We start from the raw sequence: 25,930 nt of genomic DNA, 5'->3' as shown, positions 1-25,930 counted from the left end.
GTCAGTACCAAAATGGCTTGTTTTTGCAAAGGTATCACCAATGTTGAATGATTGGCATGATCCTTATTTATTTTTGGGTGTGGATGGGGTGTGGGTGGAGGGAGAGGAGTGTTTATTGTCCAGCAAAGTAAGTTGGGGCTCCTTCCAGCAGGTTTCTGTTTGACTTGGAGAGCGATACAATCTCTCCAAGTTACACTTTATAATCCTTTCTTCTCCCCTCACCTACCTCGATCACAAGTGCTGTGCGATCTTCAGCTGTTGTTTGAAGCAGTGTGCTATTGGCCTTATTTTTCATTGTAATTTTACTTGCTCAGGCACTTTTTAGAGAGCTGATGTAACATTCTCGATTTCTGTACACTGTTTAGACTTCGCACGGAACTGAGAGAGGCTGTAGAGGGGAATCTTGCTGCACTATCACACGGAGAGGCAGAGTATAACCCGGGATTGGCCGGTGACTTGAGCGAACAGCTGCAACTGGAAAACCAGGTCAGGATCGGCCAAGTGTTTGGAAAAAATCTAAATATTGTGATATTTGACTAAATTTTAATCATTATATTAAAAACAGCATTCCTGTTTGTCTGTCTGTTCACTTGTAGACTTGAAAATAGCTTACTCGAACTCCACTACATTTTGCATACATGGTGGGGGTACCCAGGGTCAGGACATTGGTGGAAAATAACCCACACACCCCCTTTCTCTGCCCGCCTCACACTTCCCTGGTGAGGATGGGTTGATTAAATGAATTTGCCCCAATGCGCCCCCCCCCCCCCTTGGGCCGCTTGCAGAGGGAGCAGTTTTTTTTTCCAGGAGATACAAATAAAAATGTAGCTCGCTTGATAGTGCCCTCTCTAACGCCGACCACATTAATTCTGGCGTCCTTCAAGGTTCTGTCATATGCCCTCCGTCTTTCTTCTTTTCATCAATGACCTCCTCACAGTTACGAAAATCCCTGTTCATTCCTTTACTGGCAACTCCACCTTCCACTCCTTCACCTGTTAAAAGCCTGAGTACCAGTCCTCCCAGTCCCTTGCTGCTGATCGTCACTCAACTGCTACCTCCAGCAATCATGATCTCAATCTCATCCTCCAATGGGGCTCGGACAACATTGTCTCCTTCAATCAGTCCAAGACGCAGACCGTCCTTTGATCCAGTAAGATCAACACAACCACCCCTCTTCAATGCTATAATTCTTCTATTAATGTTTTTGGTGTCCAGCAATCTCTCCTGGCAGCCTCACAACATCAGTATCACCAAATCTGGTTTCCTCTTCAGAGCTCACAAATACTCCAACTCCCCACCAGCCTCTCAGGAATGCTGCTCCCATATCTCGGGCAGTGCTCCTCCATCAATCATCGGTATTCTAGATCTTATCCTAGCCAAAGAAATCCCACACTTTTAACCCTGCGACATCTGTCACTCTCACTCTCTCACTCTCTCTCCGAAAGGACCATACAGTTCACTCACTCAAACGATTGGGTCACACTCTGTCATGATCTCTTGGGAAAGCCACATTTCAAAGTTGGCCTCCAAAGCCAGATACCGACTGGGCACCCTCCGTTGTGCAAAGTCCTTCCTTGGCATACCTGAGCTCCTATACACCGACAAGGCATTCATCTGCAACTTGATGGTGTACTGCTGTCCCATCTGGCTGGCTCTCTTGCCTCACACCTTGCTCAACTTGATGCTGTGAAAACCAAGGCTTTCAAGATCATTTGAATCGCTCGCAATGAAGCCGAGTCTATGGGCCTATCACTTTGTCATCTCCAACAGGTCAATGGTCTCGTGCTTTGTCCCTCTCCACCCCAGTAACGCCCCAACCCCCTGCAGGCATCTGCAGGCTGCACGCAGTCCACCAGCAACACCCTCCTAGTGAAACTGCCAAAATCCAGAACTATGGCTCACTTCCACCCATTTGTTCCTCTAATTTTGTACCTGTGGAAAAAAAAAAATTCTACATTCTCTGCAATCTCATTCTTCCCTCCAGGCATTTAAGACGGTTGTTCACCACCATCTCAAGTCATCCCCCATCCAAAACCATGAACTTTTCTACACTTGTTAAACCACTCCCACCCATCCTGCCCAAAAAATTTAACTGACAAGTACAGATACGTTCAAAGTACACTGCCCCCGTGACAAATAAATAAATAACATATCCTCCAGCACGCAACATTGCCGAAGTGCAGCACATGGAGATTGAATTGGGAGGGAGCGGTGTACAATATAATTGATTAATTGCATAATTTAAATAAATAAATCATAATCGTAAAATAATTAATTTCTTAATCAGTGGGCTAATAGTATACCTAAACCATCGCTGTTTCTTCCGAATCTAACTTTTTGAAATTTAATAAATCGAACAATTAAATAATTAACTAATTGATTAATCAATAAATCAAGAATACCCTTTACAACCAAATCACTCGGTCACTGCCATGTCCAAATATTAGCTTCCTAGCTCAAAAGGTGCCTGAGATATTGCCCAGATGAGAAAGGAAATAAATAAGTACTTAAAAGGAATCGATATTAATCAATTAATCAAAAAAACAAAAAATACCGTTTTTGCCAAAGCACTTGTTCACTATTGTACCCAAATTTCAGCTTCCTAACTCAAAGGATGGCCGAAGCTGAGATATCGCCCGGACAAACAAGAAAACAAACAAGTAAAGCTACATTCAAAGGACACCAAACCCATGCCAAATAAATAAATAAATAACATATCCTCCATTGTGTGACATTGCCATGGTGCCTTGGGCATCCTCAGTCATTATTGTAGTTGTCCTCTGTATTTGTGCGCTAGTATGCTAACCCAGAGAAGTTAAAATTTGAGTGCTGGGTTTAATTGTCTTATACCTTGTGATTTCGTTTTCGTTATTACAGTACAGTAGTTCTAGTATGATGTCTCAAAAAGTTATGAAGTGATTCGGACGAAATTTGGTGGACAGGTTGGGTGTGTATCAAGAACGAATTTATTCGATTTTGGTGAAGATCAGAATCCAGATGGGGATAGTAGAATTTTAGTGATTTGTCACCATTGAGAAATAGGGCCAAAAGCGATTATATAGCAGGATGTCTCCAAACTTTGTGGACGGAATGGGACGAAACATGGTGGGTGAGTTGGGTGTGTGACAAGATCAAGTGATTCGATTTTGGTTCAGGTCCGGATCCAGATCCGGCCTTTCATGGGATGCAAAAGGTGAAGTGTTCAGCCTGTCAGACGTATGTGCTCTACCGAGTGCCGTTCTTGATTTTAACAGTGGAATTTATCAGTACTAGGGCATGCCCGTACTATATATATATCTAAAATTATATCCCCCCCCTCTATTTACATGAAATGGTTTGGTCCATTCGCAAAGCCAAAGCGAACGGCTTGCGAGTACGGTGACAATCCCCCCCCTCTATTTACATGAAATGGTTTGGTCCATTCGCAAAGCCAAAGCGAACGGCTTGCGAGTACGGTGACAATCCCCCCCCTCTATTTACATGAAATGGTTTGGTCCAAAGCGAACGGCTTGCGAGTACGGTGACAATCCCCCCCCCCCCTCTATTTACATGAAATGGTTTGGTCCAAAGCGAACGGCTTGCGGAGTTTGGTAAAGAAATCGCCATAGCTCGGTAACTACTTCTCCGATTAATATGAAACCTTGAAAAGGCACATCCTCAGGTCCCCAGCAATATACCTGGCAAGTTTCAAGTATATCGGACCCGTGGTTGTCGAGAAACAGCGGTCACAGACACACAGACAAACACACACACACACAGAGATTACTGGAATTATAGATAGATGTTCATTCAGTTTTTTAAAACATTTATCAAAGATATATTTTCAGTTCAATTATAACAGGTAGGAAAGATAGATATTGCAGGTTTTGGACGTGTTTTATTTTCCCTGCTGTAACTTACTCAGGGTGAAGTGCTTCAGCTGAGGAAGAGCTTGTACCAGATGCAGGCAATGCACCAAAAAATGGAAAAGGCAAGTAAAATGACTGTCACAGTGGGGTTGTAATTATTGTTCTCCCCACTCCTGCTTCTCCTTTCCCCTCCCACACACGATTATCTTGGGTTGACTTCTTTTGCTCTCTCTCTCACTCTTGTTCCTGTGCATGTCCCAAATTCCTGGGCAGACCAATCGAGAGTTGACTCGTATGCTGGGTGAACAAGTCGTGGAAATGGAGAATCTTCATGAGCAGCTCCGGTGCCCATTCATTTCTGTTTCACTCGATAGGAATAAAAATAAATAATTCATTTTTGCTGCCCGTTTTACCCTCCAGTTGTTTGTAAACTTTTAGTATTCTCAGAGTGAAAGAAGGTAAGCGTGTACAGTTTGACTATTGAACACTTGTGTTGTTTGATAGACAGACAGGCTTGGCAGGATCAGGAAGACAGACAGACACGAGCAGCAGCCATAGAAAAAGAATCTGGCCGTTTGAGGGACAGATTGCAGACGGCTGTGAGTAACATACATGGTGAACAATTTTGTTTGTATGTTTATTGCAATTCACGACATTACTCAGCAGCAACAAGTTGAAAAATTTTATTGAACGATATATTACGAAAGATGGCGATTATGTTGAAGCCTAAAATTTGAACTGTAGAGTTTGAATTATGACTTTTTGAATTTTGAATAATTGAATAATTTTGAATTCATAATTTGAATAATTATGAATAAAATAATTGGATAATAAAATTAATTTGATATTAAAAAAAAAAAAAAAATTGAATAATAAATTAAAATAATAATTGAATAATAAAAATTAATTCATAATTTGAATAATTATGAATTTTGAATCATTTTGAATCAAGACTTTTTGAATTATGCTTTAACGCACCATTTATAGTTTGTTTCTATTATGTGTACATCAAAATTTATAAAAGTTAAAAGTTGCACAAGGACTTTATGAACACCCTGTATTCACCAGAATGTATAATGTTCTGGCAGCAGTTGTCTTTACAGTGTGTTAAAATAAAGCTATTTTCACTTCTTCTTCTTCTTCTTCTTTACCTGTGTGATATAGATGAAAGATCTGAATTTGGCACAGAAGAATGAAGCTGACACAGAGGAGAGGGTGCAGTTGTTAAAATCTTCACTTGCTGAACTCCAAGGAAGGTAACAACTATTAACATTGCTTTATCCAGTTTTGTTTCATGTACGTGGATGCCAACTGTTATGGATTGTCTCATCTCATGAAAACAACATCTTATTACAGATCGACTGGTGTGGAAAAACATGCCGCGGATTCTAGATTTGGAACAGTGGAGAGCCTGAGGGAGGAGATTGGTGTGTAGATGAGCTTGACGGGGAGATTCGTGAAATGCCGGCTGAGATGGGCTGGATACGTGGTGCGGATGGGAGAAGAGAGAATGGCAAAGGGAGCAGATAAATTTTAGGGAACAAGGTCAGAGGGAAAGAGGTGGACCACGGTTGAGATGGGAGGATTGTGTGAGGAGGGATATCAGTCAGGTGTGGGTGGTTGGAGAGTGGAGAGAGTTGGCTGAGGACAGAGGGGAGTGGTGGAGTATCATGGTCAAGGCAGGGCAGGAGCTTGGTGCCATTGGTCCTCACCCCTTATAAAGGGAAGAGGAAGAGGAGGAGGATGAGGAGTTGGAGGAGAAGAAGAAGATGAGAGAAGGTCAAACAGCAGAGTTGAAGGCCATAATAAAGGTAGACTTGGACAAACAACAGGTGTGGGGAGGAATGAGGGGGCAGGAGAGGATCCATAAGGTGGACAAGATGGATACAGAAGGGAAAACTGGAAGGAGGAGGGATTTGAGTGGGAGGAGGTTAACGAGGGTGGAAAAGATAATGGTTAACGACGGTCAAAGGGTGAGATTGAAGAGGATGTGGAAGTTGGTTTGACAGGTGGGTGGGTGGGGGGGGAAGGAGAAAATGAATGAATGAGTGAAGGTGAGCAGTGATCCTGGATATAGGTTGGGGGTGGAGGCAAAGCAAAAGGGTGCAAGAACAGAAAGAAGGCAGTAGAAGGCAGAGACCACCGACCTATCTGCGATGGCGAAGTGGTAGATCCATAGGCTCAGCATAATCGTAGGAGATTCCACTAATCCATGGAGGTTCATGTTTCCACGGAGGCCTTGGTCAAGCTGAGCAAGATGTGATGAAGGGGGGCCAGCCCAGAGAGGAGAGCAATACTCCATCAAGCTGCAGGAGAAGGTCTTGTAGGTGGATAGGAGTTCAGGTGTGCCAAGGAAGGACTTTGTATATCGGAGGATGTTGTGCTGGCAGCTGGCTTTGCAAGCCAACTTTGAAATGTGGTTTGCTCAATCAAGAATCACGGCTGATGGTGAGACCCAGGAGTTTGAATGACTCAACTTCCTCAAGAGGATTGTTAAGAAAGTAGATAGAAATGTTTGCCAGACGGTCCTTTCAGAGGGAGATGGTGAGAGTGTGAGATTTGCCAGGATTGAAATGCAAATTTCAAGTGTTTGACCAGTTTGTGAATTTTTTTCCCCACGGTCTGGAGAAAGGGTAGAGGCTGCAGCCTACCTGTCTGAAGGATGAGTGATGGCATGGCACACTGGCACAGGGTGGAGTCATCAGCAAATAGATCGAGGGGATTTTCTCGAGAGTCAGAGAGATCATTGATGGAGATCAGGAATAGGATTGCTCATGGCAAGGTGGATGAAAGCTACATGAATGCAATCAGGCCATTGTGGTAAACACAACGAATCCTCCTTTACCTCGATATATAATTCAGCAACTGAAAGGAGTTTCAATTCCTCTGAAAGTCATTAAGTTTCTCAAGTTTTTCCCGATTGTCATTACATTGCCAAATTTTGTGCGATCCATCTGGTGCAGCACCTTGTCCACGAGGAAGAGGAGGCTGCTAAAGACGAGTTTCACGGGACCTTGCTCAAAGCTTATAATGCATTCCACCGATGCATGCGTGGAGTTAAAATGTGAAAAATTTGGTATCCAACTGTGAAACACAACATGGCTATGGTTTGGTATACTAATGATTAACCTTTCACTGCTTGCATATTGGTGTTTTGAGAAGAGGGATTTTGTTTCTGCTCTGCTTCCTTCATGTTATGGAGGGATCTCCTTGTTCTTCTAGGTTAAACCACACGGAAGCTGAACTATTATGGGCGAATGGAGAGCATGCCAAGTCTAAAACGCTCATTAAGGATTTTCAAAGCCGTGCAAAATCCCTCGAAAGTCAACAGGATGAAGTGGCAGGAAAACTTCAGGATGCTCTCATCCTCTTGGATCAAACATTGCTGCAAAGAGATGAGGTGTGCCTTATTTATTTTACTTTATTTCCCCTTCAAATATAATTTGCTCATGGCCTCTTTAATTAGGAATGATAATGGTTTTTCTTTCATAATTACTAGTTGCTGTAATAAAACTAAAAACATCTCGTGCTTCAAAAGGGAATATATACACGTCGTCAAAGAAAGAATTTAGCAATGCCGAGTCTTGCTGGGGGTATATAGATTGGAGTAGATCTGAGAACGAACGATCTGCATTAGAAAATATCTGCATGTAGATTGTAGACTTGCACACTGACTGCAACGCAGACGGATTACAATTTCCTCTCTCATCCTTTCGGGAATGTAAGGGACTGTAAAGTGTAAAGGCTAATGCAAGGCTAATTAAAATACACGATCTTCTTGCACCTGTGACCCTCTGCATCATCCAACCATTGCTTATTTACATCTCCCAGTTTCCTTCTTTAAAAAAAATTTTTTTTAACCTCAATATTCCCAACTGTTTTGCTTGTTTTGTGTTTCGTTTATTTATTTTCCCCTCTGATTCTGCAAAATGATTTTCTAAGGGGCCTTGAGCTTTGACCCATGACCTGTTGAACGCAGATTCGAATTGGTATATCTTTGCATTACAATCTATAGTTGTCCGAAGTTTGGTTGAAATCCCTGCAGTGGTTCACAAGTTATCGTGCAAACAAATAACCGATGACAGACTGATTGACAACCCAAAATCACAATGCGTCCGGCCTTTGCCTACGGAGGCATAAAAAATACCTGCGAGTATGAGGATGCAAAAGATAGCGAGTGAATAGGAATAGGATCAATCACAAGAAAAATACCTGCGAGTATGAGGATGCAAAAGATAGCGAGTGAATAGGAATAGGACTAATCACAAGTCTCGGGATGGTTTAAGGGAATTGCAAGCTTGTCCTTGTACTATAAACAACAGCACATTTCACTATTAATTTCCAGTGCAAGCAGTTTGCTGCAAAATGTCCAACGATGTGGTGATATCTGTTTGTGCTTGCACACATATTAGGCCTTGTTACGAGAGAGGCAACGAGAGGCTGAGGTCGAGAGTTTGAAAGAAGCAATGGCTCAACTTATCGATGAGACGGTGAAACGAACTCGGCTTGAAGTAAGTGTTTAAGAAGGATTTATTTATTTATTTTTGAAAAATGGGTTCCCTTTTTGTGGACCCCGTAATCATGGCATGTTATGAGAAGGTGGTAGGTGGTGGATTTTAGTATACCTGCGAAAGTCCACCTACTTGTTTTTTTTTTTTTTTTCCAAAATCGCGGCCTAAAAAAAACTCATGGTAAACAGTTTTCTTTTATCATCAGACTTGTCATGACAATTTATTCCTGTACCCTAAGTGATACGTCCATTGTTATTGATTGTGAGGAGTCGAGGCAAATGAATTTCCTATTTTGTATGCTGACACACTGTGGCCATTTTATTAACCAAAATGAATGGCAGTGAAAATGCCATGACGGTAAAATCTGAAAATTGCCGGATTAATTTGGATTCGTCCCCAAAATTCGCCGAAGTACGTAGTTTCTTCTTAAGTCCATATGATTGCAACTTTGTAAAATTTCCATATACTTGATGTCACAGCATTGTATTTTAACACTACATTTTTTTTTTTTTTTTTTTTTTTTTTTTTTTTAAGTTGTTGAGGGAGGACATTGATCATGCAAGTGACGCTCCACCACAGAGATCCCATATGTCTACAGTATGAATAGATTAAAAGGCTTTTAATACGACGATCAATTGGTGAACCATTTTAGAATCGGTTAATCGTAAACTAAATTAATTTATTTTATAAACGACAGCTTTTATCTGGTATTGATTTGTAACTTGGCCTACAACCCACGCTTAATGGAATTGCCCTCTGCAGTCCTAGGGTTGTCATATTGAACCAAGGAGGATAAGATGTTTTTGGTCTCTGTGTGTTTATACATTTTGCACAGTAATTGCATACTGTATTTTTTGGCGTACAAGTCTATTTTTTTCCCCCGGAAGTTCATGCCTCGACTTGTACTCAGAATCAACGTATCTATGGTTTGAGCCATGGTATCTAAAGTTTCATGACCCAGGAAGTACAGTAGCTAGCGATGCTTTGTGAGAGTCAGGAGGAATTAACACCCTTTTTGTTTTGACTAGCAGTTTTGCCAACTACCATCGGTGATTTTGCTTTGTCTTGTACTCCACATCGACTTGCATGACGAAAAATACGGTACTCTAACTGGAGATGAGGTTAGGTATTTATTAAATCTTGCAAACATTAGCATTGATCCTTGAAAAGTGTTTTTTTTTTTTTCTGGGATCGATTTGTACCCAAAAATTTTCATGCAGACAGCTTTAACCCACATGTGAAAGCATTTGTGTTGTATTTGTGGCTCGTCGTTTTGTCAACGCTGCATGACCTGTGATCGCTGTGGCAGGACGATGGACATTTGGTCTGCACCAATGGTGGCATTCTACTTTCAAGACTTCCATCTGCTGCCTCCAAACATGTAATCTTGAAGTGTCCCTCATTCATCATGTTAAAAGTAATTTAATATGCCGCTGCATAATTTTAGCCTCGTCATATTTATCGCAGCGAAGAAGCCTGTAATTTAAATTTGCACTCATAAATCGACTTGATTAAGCTTTACCAATATGAACCGAACAGATCAGCGATGTAGTTGGTTGTTGAGTAATGTATGACCAAATTTTGTTTAATAGTTCGTGCTTCATTCTGGCAGAGGACTATTGATGCCAAAGGAATCTAAACATCTGGGAAACGTAAACTTATCTCATTTGCACAAAACTTGTTCATTTCCTTTTTTCATTTTTCTGGTGTTGCAGGAATGGTAAAATACGCCTACAATTCCCTGCTTACTTGTCCATCTATTAGACATGCCATTATGTCTTTATCATATTGTTTAGGATTTGTGTTGGAATTGAATGCTAATTAAAATTGCTGCACAGAAAAGCAAAAAGAGTTATATTAATAAAATGCTGCATTTGTTTAAATCCGGTTATTGGCAATTATTGCATTTTGCATTTTGTTAAGGATTTTGTGTTTGTGTAAGATAACTGCTTTATTGTCAGACCATTGCTTCATTGTGTGCTCTCACGAGATCTCCCGCAATCCTGATTGAGTCACAAGGGCATATTATGGTATTTCACAAAACTCGGAACTAAACCACACTTGCAGCCGGAACAGCACAACCAGACATGCATAACAGTTTTGTACAATCGAGTGGTCTGGCTGTCTCCTCGGAAATGCATCATCTATGTATAATGGAGCGAGTGTTTATTTGTCCACTCTATACCGATTGGTTCGACAGCTGGTCTGACATCATCCACAATTGTAACCTGGAAAAAGAAATCATTCGTCTGCCATTTTATAAGGCTTGAAACATCTTTGGAAGTGTCATATACACAATTGTCATGCCCTCAGTGTTTCATTTAGTGTAAAATGACGTAAGTGACATAAGGATCATCAATTATCAAAAGGTCAGAGCCAATAGGCATCATAGCCCTTGTGAAGGCACAAGTATGTTCAAGCCTTAGACTTCAGGCCTCTGGTGTCAGCCTATGTGCCAGTGCAATTGGAATTATCCAAGCTATATAACCACGGTATTATATATGCAAATAAATAGTCGGCATGCTTTTGCTTCATGTACCTGGGTTATTATTTATTTTCGGGAGTGATCGAGGCAGAGGTCTGTTGTCGATACACCGCCCAAATAGAGGTGTGTCAGAAGAACATGTTGCATGCTTGGAAGAAGATCGCCCATAGGGCAGGTACTCTGCTATTTGTTACAACCTCTAGTGCTTGATTTTCACGATTATATAGAATATGGAGCAATTAAGACCTGAGTAAACGTACAGTACTTATTTGTTCTTTTAAAGTGCACGTGACATGGATTTTAGTTGTCAAGATAAAAGCGAATATCAAAAATGTCACTACTTCATTAAAGTGGTTTTGTGTAATACAAATTGTCAGTTTTTTTTGTTTTTTTTGTATACAAGTTCTAGGCTCATGAAAGAGCTAACATTAATCACACAAAAAGTCAAACCGACACATAAAACACAAAATAAGGGGAGCGGTAGACAAGATGGGGAGAGAGGGGGAAGGACACAAACACAACATTTGAGAGCAGGGACATCGAGAGATATGTGGGAGGGAGAGGGCTTGAGGGGAGGTTGCCAATAACAGTCATTCCGTATCGAAAGTTTCGGGTATTTTCTTTTTCAACATGATCGCCATCACGGATCCATGACCTGGAATGTTTAACTTGAACAGGTGGAAGTACTGCACACAGAGCATCTGTCTGCATATCTTACTTGCTTTTTGTTGCCTTGTCGATTCTGATAATTGCAACAACAAAAGTCAAACCTTCAGAATTTATTTATTTTACTATGGGAGCAAAACTATGTGATCTATTTGGAAGTAATTTGGGTAAAAATCGTTCATCATTGTGATTTAATTTATGTGATGAGCTTCTATCAAAACTTGCACTTTTAGTCAGGTTCACTATGTCAATAAATTATATTTCGTTCAAAATCATGGTAGATTAGCAAACCTATACATTTTTGGAAAGGTTATAGCATAAGGAAACTAAAAATCAATGTTTACATTTGGAGAATACCTGTATGGCGGCCATTTTGGATTTTCAAAATGGCCACTGTAAAATACATATTTTGTTCTATTTCTGTCTCTAATTACCCTAAAAACTTTTTAAAATATACTAAACCTATATTTTCAGGGACAAGGAATCCAATGAAAGTATCAAATTAGTGCTATGGGGAATGGTAGGACACGGACATTTTGAACGAAAAAACATAGTGAACCTGACTTTTGAGCACGATGACATTGTATAGTGCTGTAATTGTCAAGTTTCAAAATTAAGTTTGCGTGTACTTGTGTCCGTGTGGATGCAGGTAGAACGAGTGAGGTCTGAATTTGATGAAAAATTACATCATCTCGATAAAGTGTTATCAGAAGTGAAACTGGTGAGATGAGCAAACATTGTCTTTCGATGTATTTTTTATTTAATTTCATAAGAACAACATTTTTTGCAGCATTGCGTGAACAAGGGTTCAAAGTCTTGTTACAGTGGACTTGTGCCCCAAAACAGGTGAGTAGAGATTGGCTGATGCTACTGTGTGCGGGAGCTTTTCCATTTCCATTTGGAAAGAAGTGTCTCCACGTGCTAATTCGTACATAATTTAAATAATAATAAATATTATCACGAAAGCAATAATAAATACATAAAACATGAATATTTTCACACACGAGGTTGCAATTCCTGATGTGCCCTTTCAAAACGCACATCTGCACACTCTCTCACACCAGAAATCTTTATATACCTACAGCTGCAAGCCTGGTTTACATCAGAGGGTGAAGAGCATGGAACAATTGACAACAGAAACGAGATTGGGAAAGGGACTGTAGGTTTGAGAGAATGAAATGGTGAGACCTAAGCTGATTGGCGATGAGACTTCCAGCACATGTACTTTGTGGTGCTCGTGGTCTATGCCAGGCCTGTATATAAGTAGATCGGAGTGCATGAACACACTGGTGATGAGGCGTGATGAAGGAATGGGCCAGTGATGCCTCACACCTACACTGCGCACTTCTACCCCTGGATTTAACGGAGTGCTACTCTGGTCTTGAACTCTGTCTTTGTACTCAAGACTCCCGGGCTTACCTGAAGATTCCTGCACACCTCTCCTTATAAAGTTGTGGACTGAGTTGTCTTGTAGAAGCAATTGGTTCCACAGGCTCCGTGTTGAGGGAGCTTGTATCGAGCAGCTAAGTGGGGATGAAAAGGGGCTTTGGGGTAGGAGATGAGTAATGAAGGGCTAGTTATAATCAGAAAAACGATGGGACGGAGAATTGGTGTACAGGGCTGATGGGGCGGATCTGCAACTTGTATCCAATGGTCTGTCTCGCACATATGCAAGACCCCTGTGAAAAGGGTCCACAGTACAGATACAAACAGTGGCAGTTATTGACACAAACACACAGCTGCCTTCACTTCTTGTGCATGTTACATTATGTTTATGTACTTTACACTGTTTATGTACTTTATGCCATATTTTGGTTCAAAAAATGAAAACCTACTGTGTTTCAAGTTACTTTAACATATTTGCTAAAGGTTTGAATGGCAGTTAGTAGGTGGAGTAACCGTATTATCAACATGTATGACAGGAAAGGAACCAGCACAACTCCCAGCTTGAGCGATTGCGGGTTGAAAAGCGAGCTACCGACGAGGAATGTTCCAAGGTAACTCCACTTATCAACGATAGCATGAGGGAAAACATTGAATGGTCACCAATTTATATATTCTCCACTAAATTATATATTGTTCACCAATTTATACTTTGTTCACTAAATTATATATTGTTCACAAATTTATACTTTGTTCACTAAATTATATATTGTTCACCAATTTATACTTTGTTCACTAAATTATATATTGTTCACCAATTTATACTTTGTTCACTAAATTATACATTGTTCACCAATTTATATATTCTCCACTAAATTATATATTGTTCAACAATTTATACATTCTCCACTAAATTATACATTGTTCACCAATTTATACATTGTTCACTAAATTATATATTGTTCAACAATTTATACTTTGTTCACTAAATGATATATTGTTCACCAATTTATATATTCTCCACTAAATTATATTTTGTTCAACAATTTATACTTTGTTCACTAAATTATATATTGTTCACCAATTTATATATTCTCCACTAAATTATATATTGTTCACCAATTTATACATTCTTCACTAAATTATATATTGTTCAACAATTTATACATTCTCCACTAAATTATACAGACTTGGCATTTAATATGGAATATTTTTTTTGTGGGGGTGAACTTACTTTTCAAGTTGATTTAGAACCAAAAGTTCATTGGACTTATGTTGAAATTATTCTAGATTTTGTTAATGTGACCTTTAAAAGAAACAAAAACCACATTTGACATTTCAAAGCAAATAAATTGATCCTTGAAAGTGATGTAAACTGATATTGAACTCAATTAACGGACAGTACTGTATTAAACTTCTGTACGTTTTCCCAAAGTATCTCTTTATTTTGCACATTAGCCCAAATTTTTTTTTAACAAAAACAAAAGTTAAATTACAACTGGGATTACGGACAGTAAAATTACAGTTCCGTACCTCGTGTAACCCCCACAAGCATTCAGGAGAGCACGTACACGTCGAGGCATGCTGTTCACGAGATTTGCCAAGGTTTGGACAGGAAACGCTTGCCATGCAGTGACAATAGCCTGCTACAATTCACGCACAGAGGTCGGCTGCTGGTCCAAGTTGTCGATTTGACGTGTTAATTCTGCCCACAAGTTCTCTATCGGATCCATATCCGGGGACATGGCAGGCCACTCCATATGCTCGACACCACGGTCAGCAAGAAAGTGTTGGATCATGCGAGCACGATGAGGCCATGCATTGTCATCTTGGAAGACAAAGATTCCTCGAAAGGCTACACGAGCAAATGGAAGCAATGTTTCTTCCAGAATGACCCTGTACTTGAACTGGTTCAGGTTTCCATTCAGAACAACCAGGTCAGTTTTGCCCCCTGCATGAAAAGCAGCCCAAACGGTCACCCCACCACCTTCAGCTTGGGCTCTTGGCACTATACAATCTTCGTTTTAGGCTTCATGCACTTGTCTGCGCACTCGGACATGGCCATCTTGACGATAGACCAGAAATCAAGACTCGTCACTGAAGATGACGTGATTCCAGTGTCCTGGCTGCCATTGACGGTGCTCTCTGGCCCACTGCAATCGGCGCTGGCGGTGTTGTCTTGTCAGGCGAGGCTTTCTCATGGGACGCCTGGCACGATAGCCTGCTTGAACCAGTCGTTTGTTGACGAGCCTTCTGGATACAGGCACATTTGTCAGTTGCTGCCACTCGGCCCTAAGCCGATTAGCTGACTTGGTACGGCCATTGCGGACTAACCGGTGCAGCTGGCGATCATCCTTCCTTGTGGTTCTGCAGGGATGTCCTGGCCTCGGTATTGGAGTAGGGACACCCCTCTGAGCATTTCGTTTCGGGAACTTTGACACCTGACCTTGAGTGATGCCATACTGCCGAGCAATAGCACGCTGTTTCATGCCGGAATTTCGTAAAGCCACCACTCCATGACAAACAGCATTGTCGAGTTGACGGACCATCTCCAGAGGAAGCGGCAATAACTTTTGTCGACGTGCAGCAGTTGTTTTCCACTAATACAGAACGCAACAACCCTTGTATACCCGATTGTGAAGCCAATTGTCAAATGTGCCTGTCCGTACATTTTGTCACGCCACCTGTGATATAATCCTGTTATTGACTTCTTGTTGCGACAGACAGTGACATGGTTCTTTTAACAAAGAAATCACCGAAGCATAAAAAAAACTCACCAGATTGATATTCTGAGTTCAGAAAGGAAACCCGTCAAGAAAAAAAAAATTCCATATTAAATGCCAAGTCTGTCTATTGTTCACCAATTTATATATTCTCCACTAAATTATATATTGTTCACCAATTTATACTTTGTTCACTAAATTATATATTGTTCACCAATTTATATATTCTCCACTAAATTATATATTGTTCACCAATTTATACTTTGTTCACAAAATTATATATTGTTCACCATTTCTACATTCTCCACTAAATTATATATTGTTCACCAATTTATATATTCTCCACTAAATTATATATTGTTCACCAATTTATACATTGTTCACTAAACGATATATTGTTCAACAATTTATATATTCTCCACTAAATTATATATTGTTCACCAATTTATATATTCTCCACGAAATTATATATTCAACAATTTATATATTCTCCACTAAATAATATATTGTTCACCAATTTATACATTCTCCACTAAATTATATATTGTGCACCAATTTATATATTCTCCACTAAATTATATATTGTTCAACAATTTATATATTCTCCACTATATTAAATATTGTTCACCAATTTATACTTTGTTCACTAAATTATACATTGTTCACCAATTTATACTTTGTGCAACAAATTATATATTGTTCACGAAATTATATATTGTTCACCAATTTATACTTTGTTCACAAAATTATATATTGTTCACCAATTTATACATTCTCCACTAAATTATATATTGTTGACCAATTTATATATTCTCCACTAAATTATATATTGTTCAACAATTTATATATTCTCCACTAAATTAAATGTTGTTCACCAATTTATACTTTGTTCACTAAATTATATATTGTTCACCAATTTATACATTCTCCACTAAATTATATGTTGTTCACCAATTTATATATTCTCCACTAAATTATATATTGTTCACCAATTTATACATTCTCCACTAAATTATATATTGTTCACCAATTTATACATTTTCCACTAAATTATATATTGTTCACCAATTTATACATTCTCCACTAAATTATACATAGTTCACCAATTTATACTTTGTTCACTAAATTATATATTGTTCACCAATTTATACTTTGTTCACTAAATTATATATTGTTCACCAATTTATACATTCTCCACTAAATTATATATTGTTCACAAATTTATATATTCTCCACTAAATTATATATTGTTCACCAATTTATACATTCTCCACTAAATTATATATTGTTCACCAATTTATACATTCTCCACTAAATTATATATTGGTCACAAATTTATACATTCTCCACTAAATTATATATTGTTCACAAATTTATACATTCTCCACTAAATTATATATTGTTCACCAATTTATACATTCTCCACTAATTTGTACATTAATTAATTTGTTTACCCCAATGTACATCCGAGTGGTGAGGATGTGCCTCATAAATCCTGTCAGTTATCAATCTGGTTTGCAGTCAAGTTGACCCCCAAGGCGTTTTACGAAGCAAACCAAACTTGATGTGTTGGAATGGTGGGAATAACACAATGTGCAGATCGACTGCTGAAGGCAATACATAATTTATAGAATGAACAAGCATTCTGAGTATTGCGCTGCAATACATGTCCCCTACCAAAGTTCAAAGTGCCATAACTTTGTCAAAAATGATCGAATATGCAAATTTATGCATGGTTGATGCTGGTTTTCAAACTTGATCTGAGGTATGCTGAAACACATGTGTATCACGCCTCGCCTCGTTGATAAGCCCGCAAGGTCGCTCCGTGGAGCAGCCTGCACGTATTGCACTGTGTGAATTATATAATTACCAACTCACGGTCTGAGGTACTTGCGATTCAAGAGATATGTTTTTTTTTTTTAATATTTGCGTTTAACGATATCTGCCAAACCACGTGCCCTATCGTAAATTCCAAAAGGGCATTTTAGTAGACTGACATGCTGAACAGATCTGTGAAGTTTCCCTTCGATTGGATCAAAAATGAGGGAGGAGCTAGGTTTTAAAGGTTCATGCTTAAAAACGTCATAACTCTGAAACCATGTGACGCATGACGTCATACTCGTTGACTTTTTTTTTTCGTCACGGGTATGTGATTCTGCCTGCAAAGTTTGGCCTCGATCTGTTCAGCCGTTGCAGAGAAAAAGGGGTTTTCGTGTTTTCACAAAAAACAATATGGCGGCCGAAACACGTGACCTGTGACGTCATAATTACGATTAAAATATTCTACAGACGGAGTCCTCTCTATGGTGAAAATTTGATCTCGATCTGTCCTATTGTTGCAGAGAAAATCTTTTTTAAAGGAAATTAAAACTTAAAATGGCACTGAGTTAAGGATCATCAGAATTATCAGAATTCCCAAAGTTCAAAGTGCCATAACTTTGTCAAAAATGATCGAAACGTCGTGAAGTTCGAACTTGATCTGTAACTTATCATGAGGAAACCATGTACCAAGTTTGAAATCATTAGCATTAAGCGTTTAGAAAAAAAGTCCGGAAAACTGTTCTTTGCGTGACGGACTGACTGACGGACTGACTGACGGACTGACGGACGGACAGCGTGCAAACCGAAAGTCCCCTCCGGTGTACACCGGTAGGGGACTAATAAGAGACCTGCATGTGACAAATAAAAACAGTACGAATCCACACATGCAAGACAATCACCCAAAACACAAACATTAAGTGATTACATTTCTCCTAGTTTTCTAGGGTACCATGTTCATCACTATTCACATGAAGAAATAACCAGTTAAGTAAGATGGAATATTGATGGACACCAGCCAGCTGGGGAACGGTACGATGCAAAGACGGGGCTTGTTTGAGAGTGGGATCCAGCAGGGAGCAGAGTGTGCCAGACACGAGACGTGTGGGACATGGGCATGTATGGAGAAAGATATTGATATTGTCGATGTCCCTTGCTGTCCTCTGTGGGCTTTTTTCTGGAGGTGGGGCTCCAAGCAGAACGCCCCCTCCCCTCACTAATCGCTGCAATACTTCAGCACCTGGCTTGTGGTTGGTGGTCACTCCTGGCTCTTCCTGCCCGAATGACTTCCTGAGAAGTCCTGAGTCCCAGAATGGCTGTTGGCGCTAGCCCAGTTGCTCAACACAATCCAAGGCCATTCTCATTCACCTGCCTTACCTAGTTTCCAACATGGGAGAACATAATTACTCCCACCTTAACCACTCTAGGTACTACAGGTTAAAGTCTGTCTCCCAACCACAGAACAACATATTCCTATCCACTGGTCCTTATGCATAACCTATGCAATTTTCCAGGTGGTCTTGAGGCCTTAATTATGTATCTGCCCGCCACCCCCTTCCCCCCTCCCCACCCCCTCTCCCCCCCGCCACACCCCCTCGCCCCCCGCCACACCGCTTGTAAGTGTAATATTATGCGATATCGCTTTTGTATTTTCATACACCTGCCATTTCTCACAGTATAGAGTTCAAACAGACCAAATGGAATTATTGGCCAATACATCAAAATGTCATTTTCTTATCCTTTAAATGCTCTGTTGAGATTTATTTGTGCTTTTTGTGCTGAGCCTTGAACAGCTTGGGTCCATTTTGGAAACAAATGTCAAACTAATTCATGCCAGTAAAGTAAATGGAAAAGGCGTTGGGAGGGGATGAGGGTAGAAAGCCTACTACGGTTGGACTACTCGAGGGTGAAAACGATAAGGAATGAATGCGAAAGTGAAAGGAACACTTCTCAAATTTACTTGGACAAAGTACATGATCACCAATAGGTGCAAACAATAGTTGACAAAACCTTAGCAATCGAAACTGGTCTTTTTACACTCGAACTGAGAAAAACCACTGAAACTTTATCAAATAACATCCCTGCTGAAGTTTGGAAAAGTAGTGCTTTGGACAGTCAGCTACTTCAGGTATGCAATAAAGTTTTATTAGCAGGTGATCGGTGATTTATTATTATGGTGATTTTTGAGATATCAGGTGATTGTGATTTATTAGCAACCACCGATTATGGTCAAAAAGCACCATTATTCCAATTCCGAAAAAAGGTGATTTGAGTCCACCTGAAAACGATCAAAAGATCAGCTAAACACCAGTGGCTGCTAAACTTTATAATAGGATGATCTTGAATAGAATCAGGTGGACCCAGTACGGAGGAAAAATCAAAATGGTTTCCGTCTCGGTAGATCACCAGTTTCTCAGATGCTCTCATTGGGAATGTTCACAGAAGGCATTAAAATGAAAAATTATCTTTTTTTTCTAAATTAATCTAAATTAAATCTAATATTAATATTATTATTACTAGGGCATGCCCGTACTATATATATGCCCGTACTATATATCTATCTAAAATTATATCCCCCCCCCCCTCTATTTACATGAAATGGTTTGGTCCATTCGCAACGCCAAAGCGAACGGCGAACGGCTTGCGAGTACAGTGACAATCCCCCCCCTCTATTTACATGAAATGGTTTGGTCCAAAGCGAACGGCTTGCGAGTGGTGACAATCCCCCCCCCTCTATTTACATGCAATGGTTCGGTCCAAAGCGAACGGCTTCCGGAGTTTGGTAAAGAAATCGCCATCGCGTACACAAACGCGCAGGAAAGCGAATGAATCGCAAATTCGTTTTTATTAGTTGTAAAACATAGTTTAACGCCAACATAGTTTGCAAACGTGAAATAAATGAAAACGCTCTCAAATGTGCCATCCGAGGCAGAGTGTGTCCGCCACGTTCGGCACACGTGATAGCTCGCTGCTCTCTGATTGGTTGAAGCGTTTTTTGGACATATCTCGGTAGGTACTTGTCCGATTAATTTCAAACCTTGAAAAGGCACATCCTCGGGTCCCCAGCAATATACCTGGCAAGTTTCAAGTATATCGGACCCGTGGTTGTCGAGAAACAGCGGTCACAGACAAACACACAGACAGACACACACACACACAGAGATTACTGGCATTATAGATAGATAATAGAGCAAACGTATATGGTTATGTATGTCGCTATGTATGTTTATATGCGACGAAAACGTCTTCTTCTTCTTCAAATAAAATTACTACCCTCTTAATTGCTTTAAGACTGCTGAGACTCCTCAGACCTTTGACGACCCTTCAATTCCCCCAAGACCCTTCAGACCACCAAGACCCCGGAAGACCCAAAATACCCTGATGACCCCCAAAGACCCAAAATACCCTTCAAGGCCCTGAGACTCAAAAAGACCCTGAATACCCGAAGACCCAAAACACTCCGAAGACCCAAAACACCCCGAAGACCCAAAACACCCCGAAGACCAAAAAGACCCTGAAGACCAAATAGACCCCAAAGACCCTTAAATACCAAAAGACCCTTAAGACCCAAAAGCCCCTGAAGACCCAAAAAACCCTGAAGACCCAAAACACCTCAAAGGCCCAAAATACCCTTAAGGGCCCAGAGGATCCAAAAGACCCTGAAGACCCAAATGGCCTTGAAGACCCAAAACACCATGAAGACCCAAAAGACACCGAAATGGTCAAAGATGCCTACCCCTCTGAAACGACGTGTGGTGAAGCGCGCGGAGCGCGCTGTCACGCTAGTTAATATAAATAAATAAATAAATTAAATGAAAGAAAACATTAAAATGAAATTTGGCTCAGAACAAGATTTTCTCACCACCACAGCCCCGTGATTGTATAGTATAGGTTAGCACCCTTTGGGACGGTGTATTAGACCAAGATAAAACAACTGCGCAAGTCATCCGCACCTCCATAGTGTGTTCTGGGGCGCTTTGATCGTTAATTTTTTTTTTTAATCTCCTACTTAGCTTTGTGATGTAACCTTTTCAAGCTAATCAGATGCATTTTGTTGTTGTCCACAGTTGCACCAAGAGATGGCGAGGTGGAAAGAGCATGAAGCAAATAGAGCCAAGGGGAAACTCGCCAGGCTACTGAAGGCAGAGCGTGAACGGGATGAGGCAGTCACACTGGGTAACACTGAGAGGGACCGTCTCAAGCAGCAGCATGACGAGTGAGGGAATGTTGGATCATCATTGGTGTTGCTGACTCACCTTGCCCACAAGAGTGGCTGAAATTGTCAATTTTCATCCGATTAACTTAAAATTTGAAGACGATGTTGCACATCAGGTCCCCAAATTCAACCACCAATTATTTGTGAGGTCAAAAGGATGCTCTACTGAGTGGCATTCTACTTTGTTCTCTTTTGCCAAGTGTCGCTCTATGTGTGATTTTTTTCATTTGTTTGTCTGGCTGTCTATGAACAAGATATCTCAAAAAGTTGTGGACGGATTTAGATGACATTTCGCAGAGACGTTGTGTATGCGACATGGACGAAATGATTCGATTTTAGTGAAGATCCGGATTCGGATCCGGCTAGTAGCATTTTTAAAGTGATTCTTCACTATTGGGAGATGGGGCCAAAAATGATATGTAGCAGGACATCTCAAAAAGTTGTGGACAGATTTGGACGAAACTTGGTGGACATATTGTGAGTGTGACAAGGACTAATCGATTCGTTTTTGGTGAAGATCTGAATATGGATTCGGATACGAGAATTATTTAATTTTTAACTAATTCTTCAACATTGGGAGATAAGACCAAAAATGATATGTAGAGGGATATCGCAAAAAGTTGTGTACGGATTTCGACAAAACTTGGTGGAGAGGTTGTGTGTGTGACGAGGAAGAATCGATTCAATTTTGGTGAATATCTGGATCTAGATAGAAGAATTTAAGTGATTCTTCACCATTGAGAGATGGGGCCAAAAACGATATATAGCAGGATATCTCAAAAAGTTATGGACAAGTTCTGACATGGACGAGTTGTGACAACATTAGGTGCATAAATTGGTTAGGTGACAAGAACACATGGCTGTGGGTAACATTTTGTGGGATTGTGGCTGCATCACTGATGCAGTGCCCCCTGTAGGTTAGAGCAGGAATTTGTCATTTGTTCAGGGTGCAATCGATAGCTCGCTTGCTTTTCGTAAAGGATCTTTAACATCCACCAACTTATGCTGTCAAAAGGGACACTTGGTTTCTCGTCCATCGGAGGCACTGCTCACACATTGATGTCTCGTCCTGCCTGTGAAACACCAGGATGCCATTTGATAGCTGAACCGAGATGCAAACCAAAGTTGGATAACTGAGGCAGGCAAATGTGCGTACTTCTCAAATATTTTGTCAACCTGCGGTCTGCTTTGAGTTGGAGAACTTGTGATTTTGATGCATGTGCCAACATACACAAACAAATGTCCTACAGCAGTAAAAGTCTCTGTGCAGATGGACCCTGATCCTTCAATATGGTAATGATGAGTGATGAACTGGAGGAACTCTCGCCCAGTATTATGTCCCTCATCTCCCATCCCCACGTATGTCACGCAGACTGCAGGCTGAGATGTATTCTTTGAAAGAGGCAAGTGAGGAGGCACATGCCGGACAAGCAGAGGCGAGAGCCACCTGTGAACAGCTGGGGCAGAAGGGCCTAGACATGCAAGCCAAGATACATCAGCTGAGTCGGGAAGTTGTTGAACTCAAACGGGCAGCGGTTCGATCCCAGAGCCAAGCACGTTACAAGGTAGAGTGGGTGATACTCGGATCAAAACCATATGATCTGATCCTCCTTTATTTCCATTATTTTGCTGTTCTCCCATTCCCTCCCATTCCCAGAAGACATACGTATTAAGAGGGACCCAAGAGAACAAAAATGTCCTCTCCCCCTCCTCACTCATTTTTGGAATTTGTTTTACAAAAATAAAAGAGATTCTCTTCTAGGTGTCACAGGAGGCCCGTGAGCACGAGCTTGCAGAGCAGGACCTCAAGACAAAGTTGGAAAAGAAGGAACAGGAATGCCAAAAGCTTCTTGAAGAGCTGTGTTTGGCACGGACAGCCAGACGGCGAGTAGAATCACAAATCCGGACATCACGATGACTATTCCAGACACAGCGATCCATTCTGAACTCAATTCGTCAAAACACTTGCTTTCTTTTTAAGTAACATCCACAGGCTTTGTCCTCATCTTCTTGCGTTTTGCTGCCATTCTCCCCCCTCTTGATCTCAAACACTCCATTGTAAAATAATTAAGTTTTTGACTTTTTTCCCACTTGTACCATCTTTCATTTCTGCTACATTGATCAGTTTCATCAGTTCCTGCAACATTGATCGGTTCTCTAATTATTCTGTGTTGTTGCTGTTTTGTTTTTGTTTTTTTTGTATACAGAGTCGAGGCTCGTGAAAGAGCTAACATTTATCAAACAAACAAATCGAACAAACAAGCAAACAAAGTATATAAAAAGGGGAGCGGTCGACAAGATGGGGAGAGAAGGGGAGGAAGCACACAAACACAACATTTGAGGGCAGGGACATCGGGAGATGTGTGGGAGGGAGAGGGCCTGGGGGGAGGCAGGAGAGGTATAAAACACAAGGACACCAAGGACTTCCAGGAAAGAAGTCAAAAGTCACCTCAAAAAAGTGGATTTGGGGTGAAATTAGCGGGGGTAGAAAAGATCAAGGTTTTGGATTGGGGAAGATAAGAGATGGTGGTGAACAGCCGTTTTAAAGACCTGGAGGGAGGAGTGGGATTGAAGAGAGTGAGGGAGTTTGTTCCAGAGGCGGGAGAAAAGAGGAATGAAGGCGTGAAGGTGAGCAGAGAGTCTTGATTTTGGCAGTTTAACCATAAGAGGGTTGCTGGCAGATCTTGTGTGACCTGCAGGAATATTTGGGGGACAGAGCCCAGAGAGAGCTGGGGGAGCAAGGCCGGAGAGGGGTCGGTAGAAGACGGAAAGACCACCAACCTGCCTGCGGTGATTAAGTGAAAGGCCCTCGGAGATAGTATATGCATAGGCCAGAGTCCTCTGTTCGTGGTATAGGCCAGAGTCCTCTTTTTTATGCAGGTGTCTTCTGCTGGTCATATTTGTTTTTACTTCACTTGGAATGGGTATTTGGGGTAACAGATATTAAATGTTTTCCACTATCTTTGAAAACGATTTTCCTCTGTGTCAATATGTTGCACAACTTACCTTCTCATGGCTAGTTATATAATCTATCTATAATTCCAGTAATCTCTGTGTGTATGTTTGTATGTTTGTATGTTTGTATGTTTGTATGTCTGTATGTCTGTGACCGCTGTTTCTCGACAACCACGGGTCCGATATACTTGAAACTTGCCAGGTATATTGCTGGGGACCCGAGGATGTGCCTTTTCAAGGTTTCATATTAATCGGAGAAGTAGTTACCGAGCTATGTCCAAAAAACGATTCAACCAATCAGAGAGCAGCGAGCTATCACGTGTGCCGAACGTGGCGAACAGACTCTGCCTCGGACGGCACATTTGAGAGCGTATTCATTTATTTCACGTTGGAAAACTATGTTGCCGTTAAACTATGTTTTAAAACTAATTAAAACTAATTTGCGATTCATCGTAACTGCGATTTGCGACCTTCCGGACAGTGAAGACTGCACTTCCGGCAGCCAATCACAGAACGCGTTGTTGCGTAGGCGTGGCCGATGTGAGAGCGAGCCGAGCCGAGCGCGTGCGCCATTACGGTTCGTAATTCGATTTCTTCCGGAGAAAATAATAATTTCTCGATTTCTTATGCGCATTATTTCTCCCAATTCAGTCAGAGCGAAGGGCGGAAGCGAAGAGCGTTGTTTTTTTTGTTTACGGGCGTACGGGCGTACGGGCGGGGTAGAGCGTACGGGTAGCGTTTTTTTTTTTTTTTGGCAAGGAACGGGCACCCACGTACGGGCATGCCCTAGTTATCATTAATTGCAGTAAGAAAGCATTTTTGGATATGATTCTGGAAGGCATAGGTATGTTAACCTAACCAACATTTGCCTTGTAATGGAAGTTCTGTAAATCTTGGTCATCTGAGCTTAACCAGCTCGCTGTATGATGGATGATCAGTAGCTTTTTGCAAACTTCCGATTTTTGATTTTATTGAGTGTGGTTGTGCTCAATATGTATGCAGGGAAAAAAAAATGGCCGCTCCATCAAATATGTACAAAATCATCATACTAAAATACGCAATTTGGCGTCTGTCTGTCTGATGAATTTTTGACCCCAATACATTGTCGTTACTCATCCAATCTCAACCAAACTTGACAGGATGACCAAGGGTTACACAATGAAGGTTGCAGCACATTAATTTGCCCCTCTGCCCAAGGGGGTTTTCTCCCCCGAGCGGGGTTTCCCCGCCATTGCCATCAATGAGGTTGCGTGTTGAGGTGTATAGCCATATTAAGTTAGCTTTATTGTGGCGTTTTTCCCAGGCCGATTCTAATAACAAAACGA

At 40.8% G+C, this 25,930-nt stretch overlaps 1 protein-coding gene across 4 annotated transcripts in view; it reads left to right on the top strand.

The window, feature by feature from the left end:
• Positions 1-24,620, top strand: part of SCLT1 (sodium channel and clathrin linker 1) — a 52,206-nt gene extending 27,586 nt beyond the window's left edge. For all 4 annotated transcript variants that reach the window (XM_068112463.2, XM_068112461.2, XM_068112464.2 and 1 more), the window contains 12 exons: positions 366-486; positions 3,905-3,970; positions 4,122-4,192; positions 4,357-4,447; positions 5,013-5,104; positions 7,071-7,248; positions 8,261-8,359; positions 12,160-12,231; positions 13,433-13,507; positions 21,502-21,650; positions 23,023-23,215; positions 23,413-24,620. In XM_068112463.2, coding sequence (XP_067968564.2) covers positions 366-486; positions 3,905-3,970; positions 4,122-4,192; positions 4,357-4,447; positions 5,013-5,104; positions 7,071-7,248; positions 8,261-8,359; positions 12,160-12,231; positions 13,433-13,507; positions 21,502-21,650; positions 23,023-23,215; positions 23,413-23,568 — 1,363 coding nt within the window. In that variant the 3' untranslated portion in view covers positions 23,569-24,620. The remainder of the gene's footprint in view (positions 1-365; positions 487-3,904; positions 3,971-4,121; positions 4,193-4,356; positions 4,448-5,012; positions 5,105-7,070; positions 7,249-8,260; positions 8,360-12,159; positions 12,232-13,432; positions 13,508-21,501; positions 21,651-23,022; positions 23,216-23,412) is intronic.
• Positions 24,621-25,930: the final 1,310 nt, after the last annotated feature.

This window comes from Myxine glutinosa, chromosome 4, assembly GCF_964187855.1.
Source record: "Myxine glutinosa chromosome 4, kmMyxGlut1.1, whole genome shotgun sequence".
Taxonomy (NCBI): Eukaryota; Metazoa; Chordata; class Myxini; order Myxiniformes; family Myxinidae; genus Myxine; species Myxine glutinosa.
This window is presented reverse-complemented; position numbering and strand designations above follow the sequence as displayed.